General features: G+C 31.5%; 1 protein-coding gene across 1 annotated transcript in view; it reads left to right on the forward strand.

The window, feature by feature from the left end:
* The window catches only part of LRP1B (low density lipoprotein receptor-related protein 1B), a 1583276-nt gene that overhangs the window by 1399467 nt on the left and 164801 nt on the right, over positions 1-19008 (forward strand). Inside the window, exons 46-51 of the mRNA XM_012727834.1 lie at positions 4498-4686; positions 5536-5684; positions 9801-9894; positions 13515-13631; positions 13752-13871; positions 15307-15426. Of these exons, the coding sequence (XP_012583288.1) occupies positions 4498-4686; positions 5536-5684; positions 9801-9894; positions 13515-13631; positions 13752-13871; positions 15307-15426 (789 nt within the window). The remainder of the gene's footprint in view (positions 1-4497; positions 4687-5535; positions 5685-9800; positions 9895-13514; positions 13632-13751; positions 13872-15306; positions 15427-19008) is intronic.

Here is a 19008-nt window from a genome sequence, read left to right on the forward strand (position 1 = left end):
CTTCAGGGTCTCACTAATGGATGAGCTTTTCAAAAGTTCATGATCTTTTTAATTAGAAAATATAAATCTTAAACATTTTATCGGACTTTTTGGAAATGTGCATTATTCTTAATGTTCCTGCCATTTCTTAATGATTTTAATCATTTTGAACAATGGATTTGTCTGAAATATTTCTTGTAATTGTTACCATTATGTAGAGTTATATGAAAGAATAAGCAAGAAGGAAATTTAAGTGGGGCAAATATAAAATGTGTATCCTTTTGTAGAGGATTCTGGGAAATAATTGCAGGTATTCCTGGCTGTGTTTCTTTTTCTTTTTTCCTTTTTTTTTTTTTTTTAGTTTGTATTGGTTCACTTTGTTATTTATGAGAGACATATATTAGTACCTACTTAGCTAACTGAAAATGACTGAAATAAGATTTTAATTTTTAAGATAAAAGGCAAAAAGTAAAAACAGCATTCAGAGATATGTTCCCAGCAGTTGCTCTAGAGGCAGTGTCTACTCTGAGTAGTGAAAAAGATAATAGCAAGCACTTTCGCCAGGAACTACTTTGTACAGACTTTGTATTTACCATAGCACTGCTCATTTTACTATGTATTATTGGTATTTTAGGATTTGCTATTTGGTAAATTGTGGTAGGTTGTTTTAGAGGTCAGGAAATGTATAAATATGTTGTACACATACACAATGAAATATTATTCTACTATAAAAAAGCTGAATGCACAACAGGATTAAAATTAGGGAGATTATACTAAGCAAAATAAGTCAGAAGGATAAATACAAATAGTGAATGGGCCTTGGGGGAAGAATATTGGTTCTTTGGTAGTAGGTGTGATGTGGTGGCATACATTTGTAGAGGTGTGACTCTAATCCTATAATACATATACACAAAATTGTAACAAATGCTACCTCAAGAAATATAATTTATTTTAAAAAATGAGATGAGTCTGAAATAGAAAACTAGAATGTTACCTAAGAATAAGTTTATTTATCATGATAAATGATATCTAAGTAAATGATCTATTTAGAATATTATAGCAGAATATCACTAGCTGAAACAATAGTTGAACCAAAAGCATTTTCTGGATTGTTGCATTTTTCTAGTCATCATAATTACCAGAAATCTTAACAGAAAAGTACACAACTTTAGCTAAAAAGAGAAAAACTCTACAAGGATTTTTGTATGTGTATGTGCCAAAAATCAGCTCCCTTATTCTGATAGATACAATCTATGAAATAAAATTTCAGAACCTACTGATTGAGTGGAATGCTGGAAACAGTACAATAAATAAATGTTGTTATATAGATAAGAGACTTAGCTACAGAAAACAGCTTCAAAATAAATGTTAAATATTAAATAAGTATCTGTTAAATTACAGCCCACTTATCAGTTTTGGTTTTTTTTCTGCCTTTTCTGTCTGTCTTCTGAATACTATAAATGACGACTTCTTTATATTTATTTCTCACATTTCTCTTTTAGTTAAAAAATATACAGTCTTATGATACATGATCATAATATTTTTTCTCCTTTTACCATTATTATTTTGAGAAAATATTTTTTTAAAGAGTTGTTTTATTTATGCATGTAAGGTCACAAAAACTGGGGTATAGGACAGAAATGCAGGGGGAAGAGGGTAAGAGAATTCAAAAAGACAGAACATGGAGCAGAATAACCAGGAGTACCTGAAATACACTGCTGAAGGAAGCCATGGGTGAGATAGGAGATGTCTGCTGCTCCATGTGAGTCACCTCCCTGGTGGGGAAAGGAACTCATGCTGTTGTGGTTGTCACAGAGAGCTTTATAGGTTGAGATTTAGGGCCACCAGGGAGGCCCTAATCTGAGAAAATACTAACTTCTTTTTTCATTAACTCAACTATATCTCAGAATTAATAAGTTTGTTAAATATTCTCTCATACAGCACACTCACATCCTATCTTTATATTTTGTCAACACCAATTACAAAATTACATTGCAAGAAAAGTATACATGTGCACACGAACCAATCACAATTTCATATGGATTTATAGGATGTAATAAGTAAATAATAGACAACCAAAATAAGTAATATATTTTTTCATTCTGAATTTTATTCTGAAATTTCTTGTACCAAAACATATAATATTTTAACTCAGAAGATATAATTTCCCAATATGGACTGAATCCTTTCTACATTGATAGAGTAACACATAGCATTCATTTATTTGTATTTATTTGGCAACCAATATATGCCAATTTTTTTAACAGAATCTTAACAAGATAGTCAAACAACTCTTATAAATGGAAAGTAAATGAGGCATAATGCCAGATTATGAGATAAACTCCTAAAAGAGAATATACAGAATGCTTTGCTTGCTTTATTTTGTTTTGCTTGATTTTCATTGGCATTGATTTGTTATTAAGGTATCTTGACAACATCTCTTGGAGAGTAGCTCTTTGAAGTTAGTATAGTGTTAGTGCATAGATTTGTATTCACTTTGTTAACATAAGTTGGTGTTTTTAGTTTGTTTTCTTTAGAACAAATATTCTGATTTGCAGTGATGCTGTTTGGAGAATGTCTGTATGCTAACTGAATAGAATGTAGATGGACCTATAATCTTCTTAGTCAGTCTTATTCTTCACTGCTAATGTCAAACAAGAATTGTATCAATGAGATGGTCACTATGGGCAAATGGGACTAATTTTCTCCATTGGATCTGATTTTCTACATGCTTTGTATGTCATCTTTCTTCTGAAATAAGGTCACCTTTCTTATATCTTCTAACTTTTACTAATTGTTTGATAACAGAGGAATAATAGTAGTTGGCCACTATAATCTTAATAGGCAGCAAACTTGCTCAGTACTTAAATTATCCCATGCCTGAAAACCAGTAATGCAACCAAGTACACTGACTTTCACCTTGAACTTATGAAATTGTTCCAATTCCTTTATTTATTTTTAAAATTTAGAAGAAATGGGGTACAGGCCAGAGATGTGGGGCACTAGAGGATCCACCAGAGACAAAGAATGGGTAGCAGAACAGACTAAAATGTACTAAAATACACTGCAGAGGGGAGCAGTGGGTGGGTAAGGAGAGATCTGCCATGCCATATGGATCACCTCCCTGGAGGGGATCTAAATAATGCTGAGGTGGCTTTAGCTTCATTGTGCTGTGCTTTAACCTGCCATGCCACCAGGGAGGGCCCTTCACTTACATTTTAATGATATCTATATCTATAGGCTAACACAAATATTCTATTGTTCTTGCCTAAAAAAGTGTGTACATTTGGATTTTTTATTGATATTTTACATCCTTTATAAGCATACTACTTTTTTGAGATAGATTTACGATTAAAATCTACATTACTGAAAGTGAATGGCTTACAGTGTCTTTTGGAGGACAATTTTATTTCTTTCACTACTATTTTCTATGAATCATAATGTATTCTGTGATTACATGTTTCACATGAATAAAAATAACAAATCAGAAGATTTAAAGTTGTTACATATAATTTATGACTTACATATCTACATTTTTAAAAATAGCTATAAAGTTCCCCAGAGTGACGTATATTTGAAATTCTGATAGTTTTTTAAATACACTGTAATGACTTATCTGCCAAACATTAATTCTAAGTCATTAAAATTTAATTTATCAAAATGTACATTACTGGACTTAATATTTTCTGTAATTAACATTTTCTTGAATTTCTAGATGTCTATTAGGAAAGTTCTGTAAATTAGGAAATTTCAATTTTCTTTGATTTTCAGCCATTTAAAAAAATGAGGACAACATTGTTATGGTTTGAAATTATTTAGCCCACTAATCACCAAACATATTTATTATGTATTACTAACTTGAATAGGATTCTGGAATCTCTTAAATGAAAAAAAAAAATCATAATGCTCAATTTGTTATTTAGATTTAGACTCAGTCTTATAATGAAAGTATAATGACAGAATAATCTGTAGGTAAACAACGTTATGATGTTAAATCTGCATAACATTGTTATCACTTATTTTCCTCCACCTCTATTCCAGCTCATCTTGCAAAGTAATCATAAAATTTCTGTGACCAAAATGGTTTATAGTAGTCTAATAGTCATTCTCTCCCCAGGTAGATCTGTATTTATTCTTGGACATATAACCTAAGCATTTTAATGTGGGAAAAAGCAGCAGATTCAAGACCTGTAGATTTAAGGTTGAAATATTTAGTTAGGAACAAAAATATAATTTTCTTAAATGTTGGATATTACTTGTTTACGGTGAAACAACCATTACTTCTAGTAAGATTTCATTCATTTTCTTCTCAGTGGATGAACCAAGCAAAATCTGAGCAAAGTAAATTCCTGCATTCTCTTAACTGGTAATAAAATACCTTGCCAACCTGACAGGTTGTCACAGCAATTATTCACATGAAGTTCTGTAGCAGTTGTATCTGTCAGCCCATGTAGGACTGAATATTTTAACTGGCAGTCTTCCAAGACTGAACATTAATCTTACCATCTCCTATTACAGTCCCTAATCAAGATATTCCAGGGGTGATTGCACTAACATTGTTTGAAGACTACATCTACTGGACTGATGGGAAAACCAAGTCACTCAGCCGTGCCCATAAAACCTCGGGAGCAGACAGACTCTCACTGATTAACTCATGGCATGCCATCACAGATATCCAGGTGTATCATTCTTATAGACAACCTGATGGTAATTATTCTTTCCATGATATCCATAAATGCATCAACATTTTTTATTATCATCCCATTTTTGTTTCCTCCAAGGTTAAGTGTAATTTATTTTTTTCAGTAAGATTACCAAACTTCATTACTTAGCATAACTGTATGGAATGAATTCAATTGATATCAAGTACCATATTAATAAAATGTCACATTAAGGGATTTGATTAGGAGTTCAATAACCTTATTGAATTCTTGTTTAAATCATCCTAAACTGAAATGGCAATAATAAATACATCTGGAAAAGTAGAGGCTAAAATCTTGAAATAATTTATTTACAAAATTGTTATAAGACCCATAGTTTCTGGAATGCTGGGCTAAAAAATTATACTGAAGAAAATCAAAATCTCTAACAATAGGAAACATATCAAACTTACTTCAATTTGTGTCTAGTAGGAATTTTCTCAGGTCTTAGGGAATAAAAGTTTGACTATTTTGGTTAATATACATATTTGTCCTAGAAAACTAACACTATTAGATGCAAACCATTGTTTCATTGTTTTATTTTACATTTATATTTCTAAACATATGAATGTCTTCATCCAAAATGCTCCTAATCTCTCTATATTTTTCTTATAGGCAATTTATACCTATTAAAATAATTATTTTTATGGAATGTATCCTTCAAATTATTTAATGGTAAATAATATGTTATAGTAGTAAAATTTATAAAAGAATTAAAATTATATTTATAATCTTGAGTTTTTTATTATAAATTCTATTGAAAAACAAATCATGAAGCTTAAATGCCCTATCTGTAATTCTGTAATCCTGTTTTATATTGTTCTTGATTATTGTGTTGTTTCTTTCTCATCTATAGTTTCCAAACATCTCTGTATGATAAATAATGGAGGTTGTAGTCATCTGTGCCTTTTAGCTCCTGGAAAGTCTCACACCTGTGCATGTCCTACCAACTTCTATCTTGCAGCTGACAATAGGACTTGCTTGTCCAACTGTACAGCCAGTCAGGTGAGTGGGTTATTAAAAATAATTTCATAGCAAGTATGGGCAAGTTGTTACAATGCTTTTGCACAACTTTTGTTTATTTGCTTTGTTGCTTTTAAAATTCTTTTTTTTTTTTTTACCAGTTCATTAGATTATTGTACGTCAGAGAGAGTCAAGAAGTAAGAGAAAAGCAATGTGATACATCATGTTAAAGTGGGATCTTAGCAGTTAGAACGTACAAATAGAGTCCAAAATAAAACAAAAATGGAAATTGTTCCCATCAGATACTTAGCGAATAATGATCAAAATTAGGGCTGGGCAAAGCAAAATAATTAGCAATGTGATATATTTCCAGAAGGCAAAATAATCAATTTATAAGGTTAAGGCTGAGGCAAATATATTATAAATGAATAGTAAAAAATATCTTCCCAATTAAAAAAAAAACTTTTTAATAATAGCCTTCCAGTCTTCAGAGCCAGTGATATAGACAAATAGAAATTTATAGCAAGATATATTCTAGATTTTTAAGCTGAAAATCATGATATAAATATTTTTCTCCAAAATTAAATTATTTTCAGTTAATATATTGCAGCAGTTAAATATTCTACTTACTGATAGTTGCATGGGTTGATTTTAATACTTTCAAATTTTAGTAAACTCTCTGACAATATAAAATTTGACTGTTATTTTTGAGTTTCTTTGGTTAAAAAAGAATTTTCAAAGCAACCACATTTGCATTTTAAATGACTAAACTTATTTTTATACCTTTATGCATTGAATTTGATGGTTTTCCTATTCTAGTGGTGATTGAATTACAACAGACTGAAATTTGTGTTGGGTCTGCTTACTTTCCAAATGAAGAAGCTGATAATAGTTCAGTCTGACTCTCAAATAAAGTATCACATATTGAAGCACTGTAATGATCTAAAACATTGGACATGTTTCAAGGAAGTAGTTTGTGAACAAGAACAGACCCTGAGTCACTCACTGTGATTGCAGTCCTGACTCTGGCTTGAATCACTTGATTACCATGGGTTTGATACTTTATTTCTTGGTATCTCAGTTAATTATAGATATAGAAGGAAATAAATTTTTGAAATTATTATATAATACAGGCTTTAATTATGGTTATTTAATGTTATAAATTCAATTAACTAAATGAAACTTAAGCAATGAGAAAGTATTATCCTCATAGATAAATTATTTTCTAATTTGGTATCAATGATAAGAATAAAATATAATTTTCAAATACTATAATATAGTGTTCCTTTAATTTTTAGACAAAATCAACAATAGCCAAAAAAAGAAAGAAATTTGTGTTCAAATCACATCTTTATTTTACCAATTTTTTTTAAAGTTACCTATCATTCAATTAAGGAAAAAATTAATGCAGAATGACTAACATTATCATCCATTAGTAATTCTCCCTGTAAGTTTTGTGTTTTATGCATTATCTCCATTATCTCTGACTTTTTTTTTTAATGTAGTGTGAGCAAGATGCTATCCTGTGTGTATTCTTAGAGTAAAATCAGAGAAACAATTGTTATCCAAATGTTACAAATAATCTAAGTGTTTAGAATCATTCCAATAAATTTTTAAAATTGATCTTACCAAGTGTTTTGATTTGTTATAGTTTATAATTGCAAGAAGTTTATAATTAGAATAATAAAATAGGCAAACCACGCTAATACGAATTGTATTAGTATAGGAAAAGAGCATATAAAAATCTGGTAAAAATCAACTTTAAATCAAATTCTTATAGCATTATTTCAAATATTAAATCAATTTGATTCAGAAATAAAAGGTAAATTTAAAAATGGCTTTTCTTCCCATTTAAATGGAGCCTTTTCTCTTTCAGCTAAACTTAACTCTATGTTGGATTTACATTTTATCCATGTATCCCTTTTAGTAGACATGTTTTTAGTAGTTTCTTTATAGTTCCTTCATGTGGGTAATAATTACAGTCTACAATTTTTTATGAAGATATTAGTCTTAAAGAACATTTACCATGAAGAATATTTTATATTTATGTACCACTAATCTTTTTTAAGATACTGTACTTAAATATGAAGAAAATGAAGCTCAGACACAAAATGGAAGTGATCTTCCTTCAAGAATAATGAGTAAAATGCTGATTAGCATTAAGAAGTAACATAATAAGTATATTTTACCCTGGCATTCCTAAACTCAAAACTCTTTTATATTTAATTAATTGAAATCATTACACCGTATATAATTCTAATAGCAAACATTTATTTAAATCAGACTTTAAAAATGAACTTGAAAATATGTATTTTAGACATTTTCAAATCTTGACTGAGAAGATTTTGAATATACTTCAGAGACCTAAAATCCTCCTACTAATGCACTTTGATTCACTGTAATGACTAAAAATGTCTAATGTTCAGGGCAATTGCATTCAGGGTTAGCTTTATATCCCCTGACAGTTACTACCCATAAAGGTCATATTTTTTCTGTGTTAATTTAAGAAAACCACAGAAGAGCTGACCATAGGCCAAGCAAACATGGAAAGTCAGTTGAGCACTTAGCAGACACGTGGATTCGTAATGCTCTGCTCCTCTTCATGTCACCACAAGAAAAATTACCATTAATTAAAAAAAATAACATGAATCTATCCAGAGTCAACTCCAATATCCAGACAAGTTCACAAAAGCTAGCATCACATTCTTTCTGACTTGTAGAAAGGTACAATATTTTAAACTGTTAGATTGCTGTTGCATTTTTAACTAGAGAAAAGTGAACCTAGGTTGTAATTTTCTAATTTACAGATCTGGCAAGCAACATGCTAAGATAAATACCACCTTGTTTTAATTTACTACACTGGAATTATAAGCAATTCAAAAGTAAAGTTCGGGAAGTTATCAAAATTAATATTTCAAATTCCAGGTGAAAAGTAATATGACCTATGCCTTTCACAGATTTCCTATTACAATAAGTATTTTTATAGCATCAAGAAATTTGCTAAATTTTATTATTTTTAATAACTTAATGTAAATATTTTACTAATGATTTTTGGGGTATTTTACTAATTTAGAAAAGTATTAGTAATTTTTAAAATTTAATGTAATGTTTATTAATTTAATGTAAATATTCTATTTTAATAATTTAATATGCATGTTTTATAGTGACTTTGGGGATACATTACTCCGAAATTGGTGATTTTCTTAAGTTTCTTCTGTTTCAAGATGGTAGAACTGAATTTTGCAAACAGAGGAATAAGTTTGTGGTCTGAAATCCCAGGAATAAATTGGCTAAACTTCTTGGTCTTTGTGTACAGTTGTTGGACAGTAGTAAAGTTAGCAGGAAAAATTCTGTTCTCTGGCTCATACAAAGGAATGTAACCTCCAAAAATTTTTCAGCAACAAATTACTTGTGCACTAAATAGTCAGTAAGTAAATATTGCTATATATCATTTGTGCACAGAAAAGCAATCATGGAACTTTAAATCTTTCTTTCTCAAGTATCCTGTGCATGGATGCAAAGCTGAGTAGCCATTGTTAAATCTTTCTCTGCCTCTTTGGTCCTTAGTAAGAGTGAAAAGACTGAGTTGCATATCTCTTTCAGATGAAAGTCTATGCAGATGGTTTTGTTCTCTTATCTACTAGAGCAAGGAGGGGTTGTGTTTGCAGAATATCTTACATTATGTTTACACTAAGAAAATGTGATTAAATGAAATTAATTAAAGCTACCTAAATTGACTTCATACTTTGTCCTGAAATTCCTGAAACTTTTCAGCCCGCTTCGGTGTTGAGCAAATGTTTCTGTAAAGTGACAGGTAATAAATAGTTTAGGCTTTACCTCTCTATCTGTAGCAACTACTTGACTTTGTAATTGTGCTGCAAAAACAGCGTGAGCCAATATGCAAATGGCTGAATTTGACTGTGTTCAGAAAGTCTCTGCAGGTTTTCTCAAATGATATGCTTTTACTAGAACAAGTCATTCTGCTGTTTTGTGTGCGTGTTTGTGCGCATGCACGCGTGCGCTTATCCCCCAGTGTGGAATGCTCTTAGATGACTGTAGTTCACTTTTCCTGCAAGAGAGAAGACTTCAGTTTTTAAATATTGATTATATATGAATAGAGTTCTTTTTTTCCTCACCTTTTTCTTTTCTTTTTATAAGTTTCGCTGCAAAACTGATAAGTGTATTCCATTCTGGTGGAAATGTGACACTGTGGATGACTGTGGCGATGGATCTGATGAGCCAGATGACTGTCGTGAGTACAATGGCAAATGCAGGATTATAAGGGACAATAACAGGACTAGAGTTTAGAACCACTTCAATCTCAGACCAGGAACATTAAAGCTAGATCCAAAGCAAGACTATTTGATACAATTTTTGAGAATAAAAGAAGGTTTGATATGTAATCTTTTAGATTACGCCAGGGGATTTTACAATGTTTTAGCTATACGTCTCATAATAGTTACCTTTAGGATGACAACAATTTGTGTCCTTTCTCAAATTTTCTTACTTGTAGAATAACTATGTCACTTCCATGTAATGATCAGCAGAGAAAAAATAGGTATGATTTCAACTTAACACATCACCAAATAGGAAATGTGCAAGTTTTCATACTTCTTGATTAAAATCTTACCTTAAAAAGATATAAATTTTCTACTTTTTTTCTGTCAGTATTAAGGTAATAAAAATTCAAAGTCAGATTTTTCCAATGTAAAAAATAGTTTATTATTAGGCAATTTAATATGCTAATAGACATTGGTTTAGAATGACTACCTAGGGCTTCCCTGGTGACTCAGGTGTAAGTCACAGAGCTATGAAACTATCACAAGCCACACAGCACAAGTTGAATCCCAAGCCAGCAAGGTGACCCACACAGCACAGCAGACCTCTCCTGTCTAACACAATGCTCTCCTCTGCAGTGTATTTCAGTAGATCCTTCTGTTCTACTTCCCACTATCTCTGATGAATCCTCTTAACTCTCCATACCTGCACCTCTGGCCTACACCCCAGCTCTTGTATGCATAAATAAATAAAAATAAATCTTTAAAATGACTACCTATTATATCTTGTTATATGAATATGATTGCCATGGTTATGTGATACATTTTTAGCTCTCTTTGGTAACTTGATTATAAGGGGCAATCACTAGACTTTGCCTTAATAGAACTTTAAAGTTTATTCCATGAGTCATTTCAATTCTATATTGTTACATTGAAGATCCTTTAATCAGTGATAATTCTCTCAGCATCCCAGTACACCATTGTCATGATTTGGCCTTGACAATTGAACGTAAGATACATAGGTTTATATTAAAGATAGTGTAGTGTCTTAGTGAAAATTAGCAACTTTCTGCTGTAGGATTCTACCACATAATTACAAAGCCATTTCAAACTTAGTATCTCTATATAGCTTAGAGGAACAGTATCTCTCTCTCTGTTTACTGCGAGGATATCACACATTTGAAGTTGTTCCATATGGCTCATTTGTAGGTTTGAAACCAGAAGGTGATTTATTCAACACAAAGAGGAAGAAGAACTATAAAAGTCATCACTTTTCTAATATTCTACTTAATTCTACTTATGTTTCTGAAAGGTCCATTGCTTTCATATTTGCTTTTTTTTTTTTTTTATTGTGATGATATCTTATAAAGGGTATTGCTATTATGCCATTAATGGGCAGGGAGAGAGTACCCCAAGAACTCTCAAATCTGCCTGTTTTAAATAAGTTCTGCCATTTACCACATTAAAGGTAAATATATTCTAGTGCATAAAACTTTTAATGAAAGGAAAATTAATATAATTAGTCTAATAAGGAGAAGAGAAGGAAAAATAGTTTTCATCTGAAATACCCAAAGTTACCCATCCCTTTGTGTATAAATACCCAACCATATAGGGTTGGCCCAAAGTAGGATTGCTGAGGCCCAAAAGTTTGCCGTTTGTAAGACAATTTCTGGTGGGACCCATAGGAAAGGGACAGAAGGGGTCAGAAAAGTCTGGAAGGAAAAGTGCAAAATCAAAATCAATATGAAGGCTGCCATAGTCAGCCTCCCCATAGGATGCTCATTCATGTCTCTTTCAAGTGTCTTCTTCCATGTTCCTCAATTCCTTGATACCAGTCCAAGGCTGAGATCAAATGCAGCTTCTTCGTGTCTCTGCTCCATGAGCCTCCTCCAGCTCCTCATCTTGCTCTCCATTCTTCTTTCGCCCAGTCTTCTCCAGCTTACTCTCTCTGTTCAGCTCTACCCATTTTGGGGTGGGGTAGGGAACCTGGAACCTCCTTTTTCCCTGGGGTCCACCTTGTTCATCATGCCTTTAAGCAATAAGTATAGTATTATGCTTGTTATTTTTATTTAGTTATTTAATTGAAAGAAATATCAAAGAAACAAGAAATAATATAGGGACCAGTTAAGATTTACTTATTAAAAGAAAGTCATTGAGAAATGACCTTACATAGCTTAGAGGAAATGTATCTGTCTCCCCCCAAACCCACAATAACATAAACTTACTTATGAGGCAATGCAACTCACTATTTTTTTTTAAAATTTGTAGGTGAAAATTCAAATAAGCATGTTCATTTAATCCTCATGTTAAGATGGCCTCTCTTGCACAGCTCACTAAAATGATCTCAAAGGAAATATCATCATGATGACCTGGAGACAGAGTTGATAGCAATCAGTGTTTTCCCTTCTAATAACTTCTAAAATATTTGCAGTTCCTAAACTCAGAGTTTAATCTTGGCAAACATTTCTTGCTATAACCAAACTAAAATAAAAAATTTATAGTTAGTACAATAAATTTTTTGCATGTACCTACTTTCCACTATGAGGGGAACCTGAACAGATCTGGTATCCTAGACTCCTGGATGAACCTTATCCTGGTTAAATACTGAAAGTTTTTAAATGATAATATTATCTTTCTGATTTTTTTTTAAGATTTATTTATTCATACAAAACTGGGGTACAGGCCAGAGATGCAGAGGGTGAGAGGATTCACCAGAGACAGAGTGGGGAGCAGAACAGGCAGACTGATGAATCACACTGCTGAGGGGAGCAGCGGGAGGGTCAGAAGAGGTCGCACTATGTGGTCACCTCCAGGCAGGCGGGGATCGAACTCATGCAGAAGTGGCTTAAGCTTCTTAGTGCTGTGCTTTAACCCACTGCGCCACCATGGAGGACCTCTCTCTGATCTTTTAATAAATGATCTTTTACTAAGAGTTGACTGGTTAACAGCACTGAACATCTGTGTTTATAATTAATATCTTTAAAGATAAGTATATTTTAAATAAATATAGTCATTATTCATAATATAATATATATTTATTATATGATATAATTTAAGTATAAGCATATTTAAATATAATATATTTAAAAATTATCTAGAACTAGTTTATTTAAAATTCAGTATTTACAGGATGCATTTGTTTTAGATAGTGGTAGGCAAGATAAAGTTCAGGTGGCCCCTCACATTGCAAATTTCAAACTGATGTGTTAATTTTTAATATTGGAACAACTATTCTAAAAAAATAGAATAGATTTTACTCTGCTGCTTAAACTCTCAATATGCTTTCTTTAAATGAGGCTAACTTTACATTTTTAAATATATACTTATATTTAGACATTACTGATTTCCTCTTACTATTTAAGATATAAATTCTGGAAGCATCTAAGCTGTTCTTTGTTTAGCAGTATATCCAAAGCTAATAGTTATCTAGGTTAAAACGTTCACATTGTGCTCTAGTATAGGTTTAGTATAATGATATAATAAACATTTAGTATAATGATATAATAATGATATAATAAACATTTTAGATGATCTCTGGCTAGGAAGTCACCAAATAAGATTGTCATCCATAACACCAATGTGTTTCCACCCTTAGCTGAATTTAAATGTCAGCCAGGTCGGTTTCAGTGTGGAACTGGACTCTGTGCACTGCCTGCCTTTATCTGTGATGGAGAGAATGACTGTGGAGACAATTCTGATGAACTCAATTGTGGTAGGTGATTAAATTCTTAATTAAGGATCATAAATCTAATTCTTAACCGACCAATTTTGTGCTTATTTAAACTCAGACACAGATTTCAGCACAGACTTTTATGTGCTTTTTATTTTTTAGATACGCATGTCTGCCTCTCAGGTCAGTTTAAGTGTACCAAGAACCAGAAATGTATTCCAGTAAACCTCAGATGTAATGGACAAGATGACTGTGGGGATGAGGAAGATGAAAGGGACTGTCGTAAGTCTCCTCAAAATGTTGTTTTGTCTTACCTCAGACTCCCAACTGAGATGGGTGTAAACATTTTCCTGCTTCATAAATTCACAAATTTATAGAAATTTGTAAAAAAATGTAACACAAATTTTGGGCAAAGAATTACAAATAGGTACCTATTAGGAAGGACTATTTAAGAAGCTCCACATAAAGAATACAGAGAAATTTAAAATAAGAGTAACTTTTTATAAACTTACCTGCAAAGCATGACAAACACAAAAATAGCCATTCATCTATATCACCCTGAGGAGAAAAAGCAAAAGCTGGTGATTATGGCATTTACTCATAAAGTCATTTTGTTTTTGGCCTATGTTAACTAAATGCACACAGTTTCCCTCCATTGATTAGTTACTTGAGTTCAGCCTTATTTTATTTGGAAAAACTAATAGTTAATGCATACTGTGATCTAAAAATTTTGGGCAGAATAATCCATCAAAATTACTTGTGAAAACTGTAAAAGATGTTCTAATAGTTATTATTCAAAGAACAATAGTGAAATATTTACTATCCTTTTAAACTCTTCTTTCCATTTCCCACCAAAAACATTTACATTAAAAATAAGATCAAGCTTATTCGTCATACACATACATACAAGAAGTGAAGCACCCATGTGTGTGCACATGAATGCATACACACACACCATCTGAATGATAGAACACCTGTCAAGTTTCAGGGTTTCAACAGAACTGCTGTCAACATTTCTGTCTTGCAGAAGTTTTATTTTATTCCCCTAAAACTTTTATCAGTAAATAATGTGCAGTCATCCAGCAATTTGATTAAGATGGTGCATTCAGAATAAAGTCAGTACCAGTTCTTTATGGTTAGTCATTCTAGAAGCTGATCCATTAAATTGACTAGGATTTGTGATGCAGTTTATAGTGTGAGTCGGATGTTCACGTCTTCCCTCAAAACCTCACACAACTAGAGATTTTGATAAATTATATGTTTTTCCCCAGTCACTTACATTTTCTGATTTTAATCTTTCAGTTTTTGGAAATGCATATATATGTGTGTGTGTGTATAAATGGATGTGTGTGTGTATATAAATGTACACACACATATGTATACATATATATGATTTCTTAAATTTATCTGAAAGTTTTTTGAAGCTCATAAATTATTTATTTTATGATTGTTTTTAAAATATATATTCAAGATAAAGCTGTTTTGAAAACTCTGATACTTGTCAAATATATCATTGCACAAATATGTTTAATCTGTTTTCATGGGAAATATATTAGGGATACATTATAGATAAAAGTTGAAATTTATACCTTCAAAATATTATTAATTAAAAGGAGATACACTTTGACTATCTTAAATACTGTTTATTTAATTGCTTTTTAAATAAAATGTCTGATCTTATCCAGAGCTACATTTTAATAGATGTTTTCCTCTTAAGCTGAAAACAGCTGTTCTCCAGACTATTTCCAGTGTAAAACTACCAAACATTGCATTTCAAAGCTGTGGGTTTGTGATGAGGATCCAGACTGTGCAGATGCATCAGATGAAGCCAACTGTGGTGAGTGTTTTGTGAACATGGATCCTACCTATTGTATTTGAGTTGTCTTCTGAGAGGACCACAGTAAAATGGATTCAAATGCATTTACATATCTGATGATACTCAGGTATCACATGAGAATGTGTTGTCTATGTTCACAGAGTACTAACAAGTTCAAGTTAGCTATTTTATAAATAGCATAAAGGGGTAAGGTGGAAGAGAAAGTATGCTATTTTAAAAGGATAGGTCACAAAGGTAAGCTAAAACTATCAGATGCCTGTATTAGTTACTCATGGTATTAATATATGGACAGCAGAAATAACATTAGAAACAACCACTATTTCATATTTTTTTAAACTTCATTTTTCTGCTTTAATACATATGAATTTCTACTCATTCAGAGCTTAATTAATTCTAAAGCATGGTCCTGAAAAGCAAAAAGATAGTAAATTATGTTTTGTTTTTACTTGATGGTATTGATCACTTAAGTTAGCATTTTTTTTTGAAACACAAATTTAATTTAAATTCCATTGTTTGTTTTACAACATTATTCCTTATTTTACCTTGTAGGAATGGAGAACACGTACAGTTTGTTTTGTGCATTTGGTTCTAACTTGAAATTGTCAATAGTAACACAGAAATGAAATATGGTTTTCTGGTTATATTAATATTAAATATTAATTGAAACTGTTTTCTAGGTGAACACTTCAAACTTGGTATTGCTGAAGAAACACAAATAAAACAATCCATTAATAGATTAGAAAAGATAAAGTTTGTTCAAGTGAAAGATACAATTTACAGGCACCATAGTCAAGTTTATGTTACATGCTTTTCTAGATTCCACACTGCTGTTAATTAACTCATATGGGAGACAGATAAATAATGGAAAGCCTTTAGGTTCTCAGAAATCCCATTTATGTACAACAACACTCATGAGCTACATGTATAATCACTGGCAATAATGTAATGTGTCTCTAAGCGATTTTCCTAATACTAGCTTCCAAGTAATTGTTTCTTCACAACATGCAACTGATATAACATAGCACACAGTATCATAAAACTACCATTTACTACTTTGTGGGATTGATCTTCATAATCATTTCACATGGTCCAAAACTACATTCATCATTTATTTGTCTATAAAAATTAGTAAGAAGTATTGCATGCTAGTATATACTACTGGTGAGTTGTTCTGTTGTCATTTGTATTTTTATTTACCAGTCAAGTGGGATAATAACATATATTATTTATCTGAATGATTTCTTAACTGGAATGTTATTTCTATGCATTTTTTTCCATCCTCCTTACTTTGATGTGATTTAAATGTTTTGGGAAAGTGTACTAGTCAAGCTGATAATTATCAATCCTAATGATAATAATGTCTAATATTATATGATATTCAACATATACCCAGAAAATATGAAGATTTTGATGAAATTATTGTACTTAATTTTTTTATTACTCATATTTTATAAATGAGGAGAATGAAGCTGATGGTTCGTGTGACTTTTCTAATGTGTCATAGCTAATTAGAAGTGGATCTGGGATTTGAATCCAGGGTCATTTTGTCTTGAAGTTCCATAGACATAGCATCTACTCATTCATTATACACAAAAAGAAGAAAAAATATTTGCATATTTTCTGTTACAGGGTTATATAAAATGCTCCCAGTCACATGTATTAATATAGGTTCAAGACCAGTATACCATAAGAAAAGAGGGCAAAAGGAAGAGGAAGAATTTACCTCACACTACAGTAAAATGTTGTTGTTGCAGGTGCTAATTTAATATAAAGAAATTTATTCTATATCATATTCAATATAACATTTTTAAATCCTCATTTCTGAAGGGACTTCTCCCCTTGATTTTTATCTTCAATAAATAGAGAAATACATGTATTTGTACTAATTATGTTAACACCCTTGTGATATAGGTCCCTTTTGATGCTTCCTTTGAGTGGAGAAGACCAGTAATACTTCTTAAAGATTAAAACTATCCTGTCAAGGCCTTACTGTTTGAACTGAGTTATGTGTTTCTTTGTGTCTAAGAATGGGACTTGCTTAGATAGGGAATGTGCTTCTCTATTGTATGCAGCCATTGTCCTCAGAAGTGCAGGATGTGGGTGGACTTAAGTAGACTCTAGAATGACTAACCTGTTCTTTGTTCTAATACTCCAGCTTGCAACCCATTTTCATTTTAGTTGCTTTCTATGTATTCTTAGTCCAGTGGAAGTTCTTTTTTTACACTTATAATTTATCAAGACTTTGTTATTCTCAATATCTATATTTATCTATGGTTTTATATTTGCTTGCCTTCTGTCAATTCTAAAGTTCTAACATTGTATTTTTTTATATCTTGACACATCCTAAATGGAGCAATGGCTTTATTAAGCTGTGAAAATATAATCAGTGAGGGAGGAAAGAGAAAGAGAGTGAGGAGAGATGGAAAATGGGAATGGGGTTTTGGAAAGACAAAAAAAGTTAAGAGAGTAATGTAAAACAAACAACATATACATATAGGGAATTAAAATACCAGTGAAGTGTAAGTTTATTTAATTATTCCATTTTTATATTGACCTGCCATTATGTTTATTGAATTTGTCCAGTGTAATTTTTGATAGTTTATGGGTACTTTCAAGTTTAATAAATGACATTCATTATGTATAAAATCATTATGTTGACTCAGAATTTAAGAAGACCTTGAAGTCACTGTGAATAGATATAGAATGAATGTATTTTAGGACTTCAGGCCTAATAATCTAGTCTCTATGAGTCTTTGGGTACAGTTTAAAAAGTTAAAGTAACTATATAATTTCCCATCTTATTACACCTAGTTTTTTAAAGGCTAATTTTTAAAAAAAAAATTATAAAAGCTACATCTGGCACACTCATATTTAATTATGTAAGCACTTTAAAAACATCTTTTAGCTCTATTTCTGTGTAAGTATTTAAATCTATGCTGCCCTCATAGTCAGGTCAAGATAGTTGTGACTTCATTTTCTGACTTTTAAATAACTATATTAAACTTGCTAATTTTTTGCTTGAAGGTATTTATTCTTTTGTCTATGACCAAATAATGGACAAACACCAAGTGAAGGTCTGACTGAAATAATAGAACTTTCCAACTGTAGCATCTTCAGGATTTTCATTACAGATCTCAATTTTAAACTTCCTTTATTTTCTGTTAGTCATCCCTATTTTGGAACAAAATATAGACTAGAGATTTGACAGATAATGTACTAGATTCATAAGTCCACTTTGTAATCAGTTAAAACTCTTCTACAATTTAACTCTTCTGAGCTGATACCCAAATCTGTAATATGGTACAGAGAAGATTCCCCCATCACATCTGGGTCCTTTAGGGGGTAAATGGATGAACAAATTAGCACCAAAAAGCTTAAGTAGTAATAGAGGTCAAAGCTTAGTAACATGGATATGGGTACTTTAAGGTCTACAAAATCCTAAATTAAATTGGAGCAGACCAGGGGGTGCTATGTTTGTGGGTGTGGAGTATCAAGGAGAGAGAAAGGGGGACACATCACATGAAAAGGAGGGGATGACTTTACCTTTTACTGTAAGACTAACAAGATGAGTTTCTCAGATAA

This window comes from Condylura cristata, unplaced genomic scaffold, assembly GCF_000260355.1.
Source record: "Condylura cristata isolate star-nosed mole 26May11 unplaced genomic scaffold, ConCri1.0 scaffold00002, whole genome shotgun sequence".
NCBI classification, from domain to species: domain Eukaryota; kingdom Metazoa; phylum Chordata; class Mammalia; order Eulipotyphla; family Talpidae; genus Condylura; species Condylura cristata.